Source organism: Tubulanus polymorphus, chromosome 1 (assembly GCF_964204645.1).
Source record: "Tubulanus polymorphus chromosome 1, tnTubPoly1.2, whole genome shotgun sequence".
Taxonomy (NCBI): Eukaryota; Metazoa; Nemertea; class Palaeonemertea; order Tubulaniformes; family Tubulanidae; genus Tubulanus; species Tubulanus polymorphus.
In genome coordinates, this window is record NC_134025.1 from 30609556 (window position 1) to 30625984 (window position 16429).

The 16429-nt window shown below is 38.6% G+C and overlaps 2 protein-coding genes across 2 annotated transcripts; both read left to right on the forward strand.

Annotated features, from left to right (window-relative positions):
* The first annotated feature begins 773 nt into the window (after nucleotides 1-773).
* Nucleotides 774-5523, forward strand: LOC141912272 (uncharacterized). Its single transcript, XM_074803513.1, has 7 exons — nucleotides 774-1017; nucleotides 1710-1878; nucleotides 2136-2324; nucleotides 2922-3184; nucleotides 3552-3767; nucleotides 4108-4297; nucleotides 4715-5523. Exons 1-7 carry the CDS (start codon nucleotides 816-818, stop codon nucleotides 4866-4868), a joined length of 1383 nt encoding a protein of 460 aa, XP_074659614.1. The 5' UTR covers nucleotides 774-815; the 3' UTR covers nucleotides 4869-5523.
* A 2845-nt stretch (nucleotides 5524-8368) lies between these two features.
* On the forward strand, nucleotides 8369-16390 carry LOC141915470 (uncharacterized). The gene is made up of 12 exons (XM_074807020.1): nucleotides 8369-8507; nucleotides 10437-10550; nucleotides 12097-12264; nucleotides 12730-12900; nucleotides 12994-13173; nucleotides 13435-13608; nucleotides 13928-14101; nucleotides 14461-14646; nucleotides 14984-15151; nucleotides 15310-15483; nucleotides 15654-15815; nucleotides 16260-16390. The coding sequence occupies exons 1-12, from the start codon at nucleotides 8369-8371 to the stop codon at nucleotides 16388-16390; spliced, it is 1941 nt and encodes a 646-aa protein (XP_074663121.1).
* The last annotated feature ends 39 nt before the right edge of the window (nucleotides 16391-16429 follow it).

Here is a 16429-nt window from a genome sequence, read left to right on the forward strand (position 1 = left end):
GTGGTTTTTTTCTGATTTTTGAAAGAGGATGTCCCGGGCTCGAATCAGAAACACCTACGGGTCTATCAATTAAAGCTACAGTATATTGCTATGAAACCTAACATAAAAAACATTCTAAATTACGCGGGGCGTCACACGTCGGCTTGTCTACCATCGAATTCTAATTTATTATCAGCGATGATTTTGACAAGATTATTAAAGAAGCAAATTCGGAATTGAGTTGATTTAGTCAGTTTAGCAAAATTCTAATAGATGGCGATCTATAATTTTTGAACTTCGGCCTTGATTATGAAATCCCGCGATCCTTACTTTTCGGTGCGAGGATCATAAAGTTTTAGTGGTTTCAACAATCGACTTTTGACCACTGGTCAGTCCAAAATTCCATTATCGAAAAGTGATATATAACAATCGGAACAAGCAAATTCAATCTAGTGTAATTGAGAAATATAGTTTTTGAACCCGATTTTGGAAATCCAGCGCAGTGAATCAAAATAAGTCACTTCCGATACAGTTTCACAGTTGAGAGTTCAGATTTGATTCAAACATTACCATAGACTTTTCGGTTTTTAAGACCAAGTAACTTATTGGAAATTAACAAATTTCAACTGAAGATCTGACTCAAGGTAACTAATTGAAAATTAACTAATCCATCTCGAGTCAAGAACTGTGGAATAACTGGGTATTGAAGTTTAAACTTGTTCTTGGAATTATTCGCACGTTTTATAAACACACGTGCGGCCTGGCTGTTAAGTGTTATCATGGATAAGTGTCACACATACGAACCAGATATTTCTGTCCCGACAAACCACATCGAAATGTCAGAGCGTTACACGAAAAAAGAGGACACATCTCCGGGACAGAAATTACAGATGTCCAGTAGTGCCGGACGGAGTGAAGATATTCCAGCATGGGTCGACGAAGAGGGAGGATTGAAAGTGGCCACGGCTACTGTGTTTATCGTTGGAGAGATGGCTGGAAGTGGAGTATTGGCGCTGCCTAAAGCTACTGTTAACACAGGTAAAATATTCCATTATTTATTATATTACTACCTTAATCCGAATAAAATTGCATTAATTTTGATAGAATAGAATATTGCGAGATAAAATCAATAAAAATGATGAAATATGAAGAACGCGTGTGGTGTGTCCAGAGCCTGGAGGCAGCACTCCAGATGTGAACAGTCAGTCGAAGCGCCCTGGTGAAACAAAAACATCTGGACCCAATTGCGACTTTTTGATTGATTCTAGGGTTACGCATATGAACTATTAGTGCCTTAAATGGGAATCAGAATGTTGGAGCCAGGGTCTTGAATTCTCGATAACTCAGTTTCAGTGTAACTGCTGTGTCATGAGCATGTTTGAATCTTTTTTTTAATTAAAAATATATACATGTACATATATACGTACATACAATATTCATATTCTACAGATAATGTACTGTACTGTTATCATACATCCAGGGAATTTGACGGTGATAAGCCCGATATGAATAAGTGTCACAAAATCTATATAATAATATTTGAATCAATGCACTGATCCGAATATGACAATGGATGGCTACCGACTTTGGAGAAAAATCCCCAAAAATTGAATAGTCCTAGAGACACTGTTGATGTGCAGACCGCGACATTTAAATTGTAGATGAATCGTTGAGTTTTTCGGTTTATGGTTGGAGTCAAATTTCCTGTAGTTTTTGTGCCGTTATTTCAGGCTATATCGGAGTGTTGATTTTGATAGTTTGTACATATTGCGCTGCGTATACGGGGAGCATTTTGGGAAAATGTTGGATGATTCTACAAGAACGGTATCCAGAATACAGACAACCGACTAGGTATCCGTATCCAGCCATTGGATACCGGGCTTGTGGACCCGCAGGAAGGTAAAGCCCCACCACTGCCATTAGTGCGAATTTCGAGCTCTAAGATGAATTGAAAACGATCTTTCCACCCATGTTCAGAGTTTATTTGAAAAAAAAATGAAAAAGAGTGAATAAAATAAACTCTAAAGATGAGTGGAAAGATTCCACCCGGAACATACGAAAAAACAATAACAGTTTTTTTGAATTGATAGTATTGTGGTTTGTGCACCATTTCCAGTATCAATATTGAAATTCTAATATGCATTTTTATTTTGCAGATATTTGGTGTCGTTATGTAACAATGTAACATTGTTCGGAGTATCGACTGTATTCGTGATAATGGCAGCTGAAATACTGCAGGATTTATGTTGGGATTACGGGTTAAAAATGTCCGCCTGTTACTGGTTACTGGTTATAGCTGCAATTCTCATACCCTTTACATGGCTGGGTAGCCCTAAAGACATGTGGTAAATAAATGTATGATTTTTCAAGAGTCGGGTTCAACGAGTGCAGATCGAAGTCACCTCCCAAGCGGCAGCGGCGAACAATCCAAATGCCATGTCATCTTCGACCACATGAAGGACAAACACCAGAAGTTTCACGGTGTTAAGTTCATTTTGGCCCAGAACCTCATTGATAAGACTGCGGTTTCAGGATCCTCATGGGCCTCCGAACTGGTTTAACTATTACCAGTTTTTAAGATCAGAGTTGCGGTAGTTGATTCTATACATGTTCTAGATAAGAGAAAGTTTCTTTTATTTGACAATCCCAGAGTGAAACGATTTTCGATATATCCGAACAGTCTTGAAATAAAAAAAATAGATTCAATCGGGAGCGGTGAGTCTCGAACTCAGGGTCCCCAGTCGCATATGCGAACGCCTTGACCATTCGGCTATATTACTGACCACTGAGTTGTCGAATCTATGATGATCCCATGTGTAAGGTGAACATTTCACTGTACAAATGAATGTTAATGCAAAATCTTTAAATTTGTAGAAAATAACTTCAAAAGGTTATGTGCCGCCTTGTGACTGTTTTGACTATATTTTTCAAATATTTCACAGGCCTCTAGCGATTGGTGCAATGTTAACGACTATAGTAGCTACGGTACTGGTATTGATAAAACTAGTGATGGCAGCTCCTTTGATGAAAGATATCGAGATCACGCATACGCCTCCGAACCTAAAACCTGACGGTATTAAACACGCGTTCATGGCGTTTGGGACGATGATTTACGCGTTTGGAAATCACCCGATTTTCCCTACGATTCAGCACGATATGACTGAACCGAAAAAATTTACGACAGTTGTATTTTGTGGTTTTACAGGTAGATATAAGCCGCGATCACACGAGCATTTTTGGCCGGGGCCAAATATGGCCCGTAACAACTGTTCACACGGGTGCCAAATGGGCCCGACCAAAAACGTCGGATAACATTCCCAGTTGGTCAAAGGTTGGTTCAGTAAATCACCTGGCAAACGTATATCTCATCACCAACCTTCTCAGTTGTCAGTTATCCAGTTAGCTTTAACCAAACTTTGATCCACTGGCCCAAAGAAAATTTTTTTTTTGTCCGTGGTGGTTTTTAAAAGCCTCTGTATAGAAAATTCGAATTTAGTTTAAGTTCAAATTTCACCTTGTGTTTAACCCTCAATCCATGTATGATATATTGATATTTTGTTTCTCAATTTCAGCTGTTATATTGCTGTATCTACCAATAGTTATCGGTGGTTATGTCGTTTTTGGTGACACGATTCAAGATAATATATTAAGTTCACTGAATGCAGTTTCACCAGGTCCAATATTGACTGTGATTCAAATACTATTCGCATTACATCTGTTATTCGGGTTCGTTATAGCAATAAACCCGTTCTGTCAGGAAGTCGAGGATCTCTTTAAAATCGAACAAAGTAAGAAGAACCTTCGTCCGGGTTTTGCCATATACTAGTTACCCTATTTTAAGTTGAAATCCAAATTTGAAAATTCAAAAGCAAAATTTGTTCAAGATTGAATTTGTAAATATATTCTATAGTCACTGTGCTAATACTACTCAACCTTATGTTGATATTACTGTTGTAGTATTCAGTGTGCGTAATTTGCTCAAGTTCAAAATGAAAAATCATTGACATGTTTCAATCATAATTAATCAAGAACTCTTATCTTTATAATTAGCTACTTAAAGTGTTCTTATCTTAATCATAGCTACATCAAGTACTACTGGAAATTAATACTTGATATTTATACTTCTAGAATTTACATGGAAGCGCGCAGTGGGTCGTACTCTGATAGTATGCATGATATTATTTGTTGCTGAATCTGTACCGAAATTTGGAGCTATTCTGGCCTTGATCGGAGGCTCAACTACAGCTTTACTTTCATTTATACTTCCGTGTGTGTTCTACACGAGACTGTGCAATAGTGGCGGTGTTTGGCAAAAAAGGTGATTAATTGATATACGTAAAACAAAGGAAATTCTCGATGGTTCCGCAGTGAACTATTACTATAACTCCTTACAGTCAAACATGGCTCCCGATTTTCAACGAGTCAGTAAAAATGTTTAAGGCAGCGAATTGGAAAAAAAAGATTTAAGTTGCCGAAAGACCATTTCGAGCACATACAACCACAGGGCATATTACTGAAAATGTCGAAAATGATCTATAACTGAATTAAGTGGAATAAAATCCTTTAAAATGGCAAAAAGGCTATAGCTAAAGGCTACAGTAAGTTCATGTCGGGCTGCGACGCGACGCAACTATGAGAAGACATGCGATCATAGCCCGACTAGCTGGATTAGTTGGTCACTGAGTCACTGTGGCCCGCCTGAAATTCATAACTGATTTTTTATTTGAATTTTCAGATTTGTGCCGCTACATAAAACAGTATTTCATTACGAACTGATTATCATTGCTGTGATAGCTGGAAGTATATCAACATACGCGGCAATAGAAGACATCGTCAGTCCCGATACATTCGTCTATCCCTGTTACGTCAATGCTTCGTTATTTCTATGATATATAATAAATAACTTTAAAAAAATCTATGTTTTCACTCAAAGAAAAAAGAAAACCCCACAGTTTTGATGAAAAGCTAAGAGTGTAGTAACATTTTGACTCAATTCTACGAGCCATTTTCAAAACTAAGGGGGCGTTTAAAATTCTATGAGCCATTTTCAAAAGCAAGAAAGAAGTGACGTCAGACTCGAAACGTCACTAATCTCCATAGTTTTTCTTCATCAGTAACTTGTCTTGTGGAAAACGATATGTTTTCTAAATGGATTTGTACTTGATGTATTTGTACTTAAACGAAAAGTCAGTATCGACTTTTTAAAATCTGAGTCAGATTTCAGTCGCCAAAAACTGAGAGAAACATATTCTGTTTCAAAAAACATCTGCAAACAAGGACCTCATGAATTGTTGTTTTCGTGGAAATTTTTATATAGAAAATCTGTCAGTTCATTGAAAATCAATCTACACCCTTCAGAGGATATCAAACCACAATATCCGTGATGTAGTAAAAAGAGTCCCACCCACAATTTTAAATCTCAGGTGTTCGATACCATCTTTCGGCAGTCCTAAGTGATGAATACTTTTTAGACTGACGAAAGGTATCGTTATATTTCTAATAAACTTTTTAGTCAGTTCAGAATTTTGGTTGGACTTAACGTAAGATAGGATTGTTTGTTTGCCTGTAGCTTGTTTGATTGTTTAATTGTTTACAATATACGACCATTAAATTCAATTTATACATGAAATTGACTGTTTTTTTTAAAATCTTATTGCAATTCATCCTGACACTTTATAAGACCACTTTACACAATTTAGAATACCACAAAATTACACGAATTAAGTTTTACAAATATTGAGTAAGGACAAAATGTACTTTGAAAGCTCGTGATTTTGATAAAATCACTTTAACCTTCAAACTACTATTTGTCCTAATTCAGTATTTGTAAATCGAACGTCGTTATGAATAATGAAGAGAATTTCTGCACAGATGTTAAGAGTGGTCGTGGAGAGTGGTTGGTTCACATTCTGTCACTGCACACACACGCACACATGCTTTCTAACTTACAGGTTTTCTAAAAAAAAATCTACGTTAAGCATATGGACCATATTTATATGTTATATGAGTATAAAATTGTTCGCCATTTTGTGAACTGATACAATAGCATGTACTAAAGCAAGAAAGTTGTAAGAAGAATTAGAACAGAGCGCGATGATGTCTGACCTCCGGTAGCCAGACCATTTGGACGTTTCAGACCATACGGTTTGGACCAGTACATGGAAGAACCTGTTGAAATCATAATGACGTCATAGATGATATGTCATGATTTGTGAAAGATTGAATAGTAGGTCCAACGATAAATGTAGAAATAAGACGAAATTTTCTGTAACAAAATAATTCATTTCAGCAACGTATCGGCCATTATCTGATGTAGTTAGTGTTGTTAAAGTGTTAGTTTCAACGCAATTTGATAAAGATTCGTTTTCTTGAGTCAATTATTCAATCAAACTATCGGTATTTTCACTGGATTCAAACAGTTCTGATATGAATTCAAACAGTTCTGATATGAATTCAAACAGTTCTGATGTGAATTCGAGTTTTGTCAAGTTTATGGTTTATCAATAGAAAGCTAAAAAAACATGAAATTTATCAAAATAAAATATTTTCAAACCGTTAAAATACAGATTGCATAAAGTAAAAGCCATAAATAAAAAAACGATCGAAAAAGCGAAACAGCTGAAACAAGAATGAATATTACTTTCACTCTGTTTATAACATCGACTACTAATGTTGTATTTTTGAACGTTTAGAATAGCAGGAAGAACTAATGTTTTTTTGTGATACGTGATCTAGGTAGGTATCACAGCGCTCGGAAGTACGGCTCGCTGAGCATCTGTCGTTCAGATCGAGTTACAGAACGTCGTTAACAGATGACAAACCTATATTGAATATCACCACCGATCGCAGCCCCGTTCTACAACATCCTGGCGATTGCCACAATCTCCCGGGACAAGCAAATCAAATCAGGATATTTTTGGAAATATAGCTCATTTTTGTTTTAGATGAGATTTGAGGTAAGAAATTAACTAGTTTTAGTGACTTTTTAACAGTCGCCTTTCTTTCGAAAATAGGCAATCTTCTTCAAAGTGTCCACTTTTGTCGGGATCTACAGTTTCTGGCTAAATTTTGACTTTTGAATTTTAGGTTAGATAATTACAATTAGTGGTATTAGAGGTGTATCACGTGGAACAAGTTCCGTAATAATTTCCAGCTCAGAATTGACTTAATAGTTTAAACAAATTGGGAATTAAAAATCTGAAATCAAACTAAACAGGATACTGTCGACTGGGTCCAGGAGCGGGAGCTCATATTCAAATAAACCCATGACTCGTTTTGAGATATTGAACTGTTACTTTCTATGACAGCTGATACTTAAAAACAAAATTCATTAGCTTTTTAAATTTTCAGTAATCGATCAGAAAATAATGAATACTATTTGAAAGACTGGAGAACACAATGGCGAACAATAGTAGCGATTTATACGAACGGAAATCAATACAGAGTGATAAACAACGTGTTTGATAAAACAGAGAAAATATAGAAGATGGTAAAACCATTTTGGAAGCAATGCAACCCGTGGGATGTGGTGTTCTGGACTGTATTTCTAGCTTTGATTGGTGGATTTCTATACGTCGTCAGCCTCATCATTATCGATTCGATTAAGATAAACAAATTAAAGCATAAAATACACGTATATCATAACAGTACTATTCATATAACTCGATCAACTCAGGCTTTACTCAATACGACGTCAAAATTCACATCTTCTTTACCAGTTTCAACAACATCGTCAACATCACGTGCATCACCATCGCCTTTCATCTCTACGACATCTCAAACCGCCATTTCAACTACAAAGCATCAAAATAAACACACCACACACCACAAAACTACCACAAAACCTGCACCAAAATCAAGTCACCCGTTTGTAAAATCTACTTATGGTGCGTTTTACACAACCATACATTCAACTCAATCAGCACAGCGTAGCTCAACTAGAAAAACAAAACCAGTAGTAACCACAACACCAAGGCGTACCATGAAACCAGTAGTTACCACAACAGTGAGGCGTACTACCAAACCAGTAGCTACCACAACACCAAGGCGTACCACCAAACCAGTAGTTACCACAACAGCAAGGCGTACCATGAAACCAGTAGTTACCACAACAGTGAGGCGTACCATGAAACCGGTAGCTACCACAACACCAAGGCGTACCACCAAACCAGTAGTTACCACAACAGCAAGGCGTACCACCAAATCAGTAGTTACCACAACAGTGGGGCGTACCACCAAACCAGTAGCTACCACAACAGTGAGGCGTACCATGAAACCAGTAGCTACCACAACAGTGAGGCGTACCATGAAACCAGTAGCTACCACAACACCAAGGCGTACCACCAAACCAGTTGTTACCACCAGGCGTACTACAACACTAGGGCGTACCATGAAACCAGTAGTTACCACAACACCAGGGCGTACTACGAAACCAGAAGCTACTTCAACAGCAAGGCAAACCACCAAAACAGTAACTACCACAACATTGAGACCAACCACCAAACCAGTAGCTACCACAACACCAGGGCGTACCACGAAAAGAGTAGCTAATACAACACCAAGGCGTACCACCAAACCAGTTACTACCACTACAGTGAGGCCAACCACCAAACCAGTTACTACCACAACAGTGAGGCCAACCACCAAACCAGTAGTTACCACAACACTGAAGCAAACCACCAAACCAACAACTACAGTGAGACCATCCACCAAACCAGTTTCTACCACTACAGTGAGGCCAACTACCAAACCAACCACAACAGTGAGGCCAACTACCAAACCAGTTTCTACCACAACAGTGAGGCCAACCACCAAACCAACCACAACAGTGAGGCCAACCACCAAACCAACCACTTCAGTGAGGCCATCCACCAAACCAACCACAACAGTGAGGCCAACCACCAAACCAACCACAACAGTGAGGCCAACCACCAAACCAGTTGTAACCACAACAGTGAGGCCAACCACCAAACCAACCACAACAGTGAGGCCAACTACCAAACCAGCTACTACGACAGTGGGGCCAACCATCAAACCAGTAGCTACCACAACACCAGGGCGTACCACTAAACCAGTAATTAGCACAACAGTGAGGCCAACTCCCAAACCAGTTACTTCCACAACAGTGAGGTCAACCATCAAACCAGTTACTACCACAACAGTGAGGCCAACCACCAAACCAGTAACTACTACAAAAATGAGGCCAACCACCAAACCAGTAACTACCACAACAGCAAGGCGTACCACCAAACCAGTAGTTACCACAACACCAAGGCGTACCACCAAACCAGTAGTTACCACAACAGCAAGGCGTACCATGAAACCAGTAGTTACCACAACAGCAAGGCGTACTACCAAACCAGTAGTTACCACAACAGTGAGGCGTATCATGAAACCAGTAGTTACCACAACAGCAAGGCGTACCATGAAACCAGTAGCTACCACAACAGTGAGGCGTACCACCAAACCAGTAGTTACCACAACACCAAGGCGTACCACCAAACCAGTAGTTACCACAACAGCAAGGCGTACCATGAAACCAGTAGTTACCACAACAGGAAGGCGTACTACCAAACCAGTAGTTACCACAACAGTGAGGCGTACCATGAAACCAGTAGCTACCACAACAGCAAGGCGTACCACCAAACCAGTAGTTACCACAACACCAAGGCGTACAACCAAACCAGTAGTTACCACAACAGTGAGGCGTACCATGAAACCAGTAGCTACCACAACAGCAAGGCGTACCACCAAACCAGTAGTTACCACAACACCAAGGCGTACCACCAAACCAGTAGTTACCACAACAGTGAGGCGTACCATGAAACCAGTAGTTACCACAACAGCAAGGCGTACTACCAAATCAGTAGTTACCACAACAGTGAGGCGTACCATGAAACCAGTAGTTACCACAACAGCAAGGCGTACCATGAAACCAGTAGTTACCACAACAGCAAGGCGTACCACCAAACCAGTCGCTACCACAACAGTGAGGCGTACCATGAAACCAGTAGTTACCACAACAGCAAGGGGTACCATGAAACCAGTAGTTACCACAACAGCAAGGCGTACCACCAAACCAGTCGCTACCACAACAGTGAGGCGTACCATGAAACCAGTAGTTACCACAACAGCAAGGCGTACCACCAAACCAGTCGCTACCACAACAGTGAGGCGTACCATGAAACCAGTAGTTACCACAACAGCAAGGCGTACTACCAAACCAGTAGCTACCACAACAGTGAGGCGTACCATGAAACCAGTAGTTACCACAACAGCAAGGCGTACTACCAAACCAGTAGTTACCACAACAGTGAGGCGTACCATGAAACCAGTAGTTACCACAACAGCAAGGCGTACCACCAAATCAGTAGTTACCACAACACCAAGGCGTACCATGAAACCAGTAGTTACTACAACAGCAAGGCGTACCATGAAACCAGTAACTACCACAACAGCAAGGCGTACCACCAAACCAGTAGTTACCACAACAGCAAGGCGTACCACCAAATCAGTATTTACCACAACACCAAGGCGTACCACCAAATCAGTAGTTACCACAACAGTGGGGCGTACCATGAAACCAGTAGTTACCATAACAGCAAGGCGTACCACCAAACCAGTAGTTACCACAACAGCAAGGCGTACCACCAAATCAGTAGTTACCACAACACCAAGGCGTACCATGAAACCAGTAGCTACCACAACAGTAAGGCGTACCACCAAACCAGTAGTTACCACAACAGCAAGGCGTACCACCAAATCAGTAGTTACCACAACACCAAGGCGTACCATGAAACCAGTAGCTACCACAACAGCAAGGCGTACCACCAAACCAGTAGTTACCACAACAGCAAGGCGTACCATGAAACCAGTAGCTACCACAACAGTGGGGCGTACCACCAAACCAGTAGTTACCACAACAGCAAGGCGTACCACCAAACCAGTAGCTACCACAACAGTGAGGCGTACCACAAAACCAGTAGCTAGCAAACTGTCGACTTTATTAACAACTAAAACAGAAATGATTACGACTAAACAAGCCTCAACGTTTCTGGCGACAGTCAAGAAAATTAAGGAAAAAATAAAATCTACGATTTCTACCCTGGAAATTCAAAAGTTTACGAATATGATAAATTCGACATTGAAAACTACTCCAAATACTGAACTAAAAACCACCAAGAACTCAGTAACTATTCTTCAAACTACAACAATTCCAACCCAGACTGGAACTCCTAGCTGGCCAGGTCTGCTACCATACTCTCTCAATACACCGTACCCTGTGGATCCAGCGGGCTGGTGCAAACCTAACCAAACCGACCCGTTATTACTGAAAATACAAACAACCGGAGGAAACTCTGACGGGAACGAATGTATATTCCCTTTCCATTATAACGGACTGTGCTACGAAAGTTGCATCGAAACGTTCGACTCTAAAACCTATCCGTGGTGCGCTACTTCAAAGGATTTCAACAAGGATAAAAAATGGGGCTATTGCATATGTAAGTATAGAAGTATGAAATGATAAAGCGTCCTGTGGTAAGATTTCTCGTCATATTTTGTATTGCTACTTATGAAAAAAATGAACAAGTCAGTATCATTATTTTGACCTGGTCGTGCCATCTCCCTGGTTGTGTTGTCAGTATGTTATGTGACCACAGTCAGTGAGATTATGGTCAGTATGAGTCGGCAAACAAACCTTACACAGACCACTCATACGCAATCTATAGATTGACCAAATAGGTCGGATTTGGATTGTTCTGGTACAAACCAGTTTGTGGCCGTACGACAAAAGGTCACGTTATTGTTACGTGATGCAGGTAGTGGCTTCACTTAATACCCGTCCTGTAAACGAGAATCTTATAATGAAACAGTGATTAGAATGCAGTTTTTAGGCATTAACGAATCGCCGAAGATTTTGGAAATTTCTTTCCTTTTTTATCCATTGGAAAATGCCAGATAATGATACTGGGAAACTTAAGTCACATTTTCGAAAAATTGAATCAAGTCCCCAGAACGCTTTTTCAACTGACATTAAAGAATAATTATCCTTTTCACAACTCATTTTGGCTTAAACCAATGATTATTGAATTTTTTTTTAAATTTCTTAATTGATAGTGCGAGAAATAAAAACGTTTGGAGGCTCTGCGAATGGCGATATTTGTCATTTTCCATTTCAACTGAACGGTGAATATATGTACTCGTGTCAGACGAGTGGTCAGAACTATCCGTGGTGCGGTACAACACTGATGTATGATGAGGATCTGAAATGGGGATATTGTCTCGGTAAGTTCCAGCAGGAGAAACAGTTCCATATCGGTAACGTTTGACTCGAAAGTTGAAATTGATTATACACGCTTTATTCAGATCAGTTTTATCCGGAGTTTTCTATCTTTATCACGGCTCACATAGAACATAAATGTATGTAAAATATGATGTTTATTACGGATTTTTCATAAACCGGACGCATTTCATCAGTTCTGAATGATCAGAATTAAGCGCAGTCTACTGTAGTTCATTCCAATTTTTTTTAAATTTTGCATCCCTCGAAAACCAACTACACCTGTCGGAAATGAAATGGGGGTTCCCAGCTGAGCCAGAGAACCGTTGAACTGGCTCCTGGTGTCGTCAATATATAACTGCATCAACATTTTTTAATTCAGTTCAATCAAAAATTCATAAAGACTATGAACTTATGGTTCGATTCAAGTATCAATAAACGTTAATTCTGTTTTCTATCTCGACTTTTAGATGAAGTTATGCCAACATTCGGTGGTGAGACCGGAAATGAAACTTGTTCTTTTCCGTTTTTCTGGAACAAAACTCTACACTATCAGTGCATACCGTCTGAATTCGGTGACGTTAAAATGTGTTCGACAACCCCTGATTACGACAGAGATGGTAAAATGGCCTACTGTTTAGGTAACGACCACTTTCAACAATATTAATTTCAAAAGAATAATAGTAATATTAAAAGAATAAAAGTAATATTTTATGTCTGATTTTTTTCCTCAGATGATAAGCAGAAAGTGAGAGGTGGAAGTGACCCGAACGGTGTTTGTGTTTTTCCGTTTTTCTCGAATAAAGTCTACACGGAATGTATCCCGACTAGTTCCCGTGATACGACAGGAAGATCCTGGTGTTCTACGGCTCCAGATCGTGTTTACAGTTCCTCCTACTGGGGATACTGTAAACGTGGGTCATTTTTGTTATTTCAATCAGATTCCTCGTGAAATTCTAATTGTTTTGATTCATCTTGGTCTTTATCTTTAATCGAATCTAAGCATAAGCTGCAACTGACCCCCAGTTATGTCATCCGAAACAAATTTTGTGGTTTTGGTCGATTTCTCAGCTTCATCTGAATCTGGACTGTTTTACTTATATGAAGATACATAGAATTTGCAATTGTATGACTAAAAGAAAAATCAAAGATTAAATACGTTTATTATTTTGTAGCTGATGTGACTTTGACGATGGGTGGAAATGATCCGAATGGATCTTGTGTATTTCCTTTCTACGCCGATGGAGAAGTTCATTCTACGTGTATTACTACTAAATATCGTCAGAAACCGTGGTGTTCAACCACACATAATTACCATCTAAATCATACATGGACTTACTGCATGGAGCGTAAGATATTCATTTCATCTAACTTATTATTAAGTGAAAAATTTTTTTTTGCATTATGTTCACCCTGAATTTTGAATTATGAATTTAAAGCTAGTAGTCAATTCTAGTTACCGATAATTTTGGGCTTCTGTGATCTGAAATAAAGATATAATCTGAAATCACACATGCTTTGCTTATATTCTAAAGTGTTCACCATGTCATCCCTAGGACACGGTATATCTGGGATAAGATGAACTGATTTGTATCCAACTGTAGAACTATTAAACTGGATCCTGTCTTTTCAATAATTCCTCGCTTTGGTTGTTTTTTTTAATTGTAGCGTTGGAGATCGGAACTTTCGGCGGAACTGGTAACAATCGCAACTGTAGTTTCCCGTTCTTTTACAAAGGAGAACTGTATGATAAGTGTATAAACGATACGGCCACTAGTGACTGGTTGTGGTGTTCGGTAACTCCCGATTATGACGTGGATCAAGCCTGGGGATATTGTAATGGTAAGTTCATCAGTAGCGTGGTGAAATGGTTATTTCATATTTTCAATATCGACAACAATTCAAAGTTTTACTGTTTTTAACTTAACCTTTCTCGTAAAACAGGACAATTCATACGTTACTTATCAACTAACATTTTCTGGAAATGTTCTAAATCTCATCTTAAGAGAAACAGTAAAGAATCTAATTTTTTGGAATTATCAAGAAGTTACTAATTATCTAATCTACAAACTGAAGAAATACGTCAGTCTACTATCATGTAATGCATTCATTCAAAAAGAATATAAAATCGATTTAAAACTTGTTGAATATGATTCTGTGTTATCTGACGTTTATTACAGTTTTCTATTTGTCGTTTTTAGTGATGGATATTAAAACATTTGGTTCTAGTTCTAACAAAGCAAAAGATGAAGGAAAATCGTGTCATTTTCCGTTTAAAATGAATGATAAAATGTATTCTCGATGTTTACCGTCGGATTTACCGGGTGTTAATATGTGTTCGCTTACTGCTGATTATGATAAGGATAAATCAAAAGCTTACTGTCTAGGTATGTAAAATTCTTTTATGCCTGAGATAAGATAATCTTGGGGTGGGAGAAAATTGGGTTAGGTTTGAGGCTACCGTCTGTACATAATCGGAAACTGCATTGAGGTGGTTTGTTTAAACAATATTCAAACCTGAACTGGCAAGCGACTGATTGGGTTTATTTTTGTGGCTGCCTAATCTAATACATTGAAGTTGAATAATTTTGTGGCTGCCTAATATGCTAACGTTGAATATATAACCATAGGGGTGTAAAAATCATGTATTGTCAATTGTTATATTTTTGGTCGTTTTAAATAGTCGGAAAGTTTTTTTTGGTTTTTCTTAATTGATCGTTATAGATGACGTAACTATGACGTATAACGGAAATTCTAACGGTTCGAGCTGCGCGTTCCCGTTCGTCTATACCGGAAAGGTTTATGCCGAGTGTATCCCGCAGTCGAGAGGTTCACCCTGGTGTTCCACTACACACGATTACGATTCCGACGGGATATGGGGCGAATGCGTCCGTGAGTCTAACTAAATAATCTTCTGCGAAGACTTATCATTCATAATTCTTGTAGGCTAATCATTTATAAATTTTAGTTATAATCTTTATTACTTTCTTACAATGTATAATTTATTTATATTTGATGTTTATTGGAACATGAAAACGTGTTATTTTTAGCACCGGATAACCAGTTAACGAAAGGAGGAAACGGCGCTGGTAAACCGTGTCAGTTTCCATTCCTCGATAAAGATGGATCGGTACAAAGAAAATGTCTTACAACGAAATCGAAGCAATGGTGCGCAACGACTCATAACTATAAACTTGACCGACAATGGACTTACTGCGTCAATGGTAACTTAGAATATCTTATAATTCTTTTGTTTATCAGTACATCTGAAGTTGACTTTAGGATACGACTTCCTACAACGTTGAATAACTTGAACTTCAATGGAATATCTTTGACTCCTTTTCATTTCTAGTGTCAGATTTTATATTGTTATTATATTTGAAATATTTTCTAGGGACGTTTGTAATTGAAGGTTTCGGAAACGCTTATCCGGGAGCTACGTGTGAATTCCCTTTCATATACAAGGGTAAAGAGTATAATGAATGTATCAAAAGTAAATCGGGAACTTGGTGTTCATTAACTGCTGATTTCGATGCTGATAAACAATGGGGATATTGTACTTACACAAAAAAGTAAGCAATTATTCGGAACTTAATTTTACAAAAAATATCTTTTTGAAAATGGTGGTCGTGGCACCTTTCTGGTTGTGCAATCATCATGTTATGTGACCACAGTCTGTGAGATCATGGTCAGTATGAGACGGTAAACAAACCTTACACAGACCACTCATACGCAATCTATAGATTGACCAAATAGGTCGGATTAGGATTGTTCTGGTACAAACCAGTTTGTGGCCTGTACGACAAAGGTGACGTTATTGTTACGTGATGAAGGTAGCGGCTTCACTTAATACCCGTACTGTACACGACAATCTCACAATGAAACAGCGACTAGAATTCACAGTTTTAAGCTCCGGGACGCAATAAAATGTTAAATGGCGTATAAAAATATTTTCCACAGTAATGACATTAAAAACAAATTTGAACGTTTTCATTTCTAGGCCAAAGAAAAACGGAAAATCTTCAGGATGATTTGGATGATCTCGGATTGAGAGCCGCTCAGTCTACAAGTTTGGGCCAGAATGAACTAAATTTTCGTATATTCGTTATGTCTAAAAATGTTGTTCAATAGAAAAATACTAATGTTATTGAATATTACTTAAAAAAATCA

Excerpts from the sequence above, each read along its gene's own strand:
- LOC141912272 (XM_074803513.1), top strand. The coding sequence starts at position 816 with ATGTCAGAGCGTTACACGAAAAAAGAGGACACATCTCCGGGACAGAAA. Across the intron at positions 3,185-3,551 it reads TGTATTTTGTGGTTTTACAG|CTGTTATATTGCTGTATCTA; the intron begins GTAGATATAAGC and ends TCTCAATTTCAG. Across the intron at positions 4,298-4,714 it reads GGCGGTGTTTGGCAAAAAAG|ATTTGTGCCGCTACATAAAA; the intron begins GTGATTAATTGA and ends TTGAATTTTCAG.
- LOC141915470 (XM_074807020.1), top strand. The coding sequence starts at position 8,369 with ATGAAACCAGTAGTTACCACAACACCAGGGCGTACTACGAAACCAGAA. Across the intron at positions 13,609-13,927 it reads ATGGACTTACTGCATGGAGC|CGTTGGAGATCGGAACTTTC; the intron begins GTAAGATATTCA and ends TTTTAATTGTAG. Across the intron at positions 14,102-14,460 it reads AGCCTGGGGATATTGTAATG|TGATGGATATTAAAACATTT; the intron begins GTAAGTTCATCA and ends TGTCGTTTTTAG.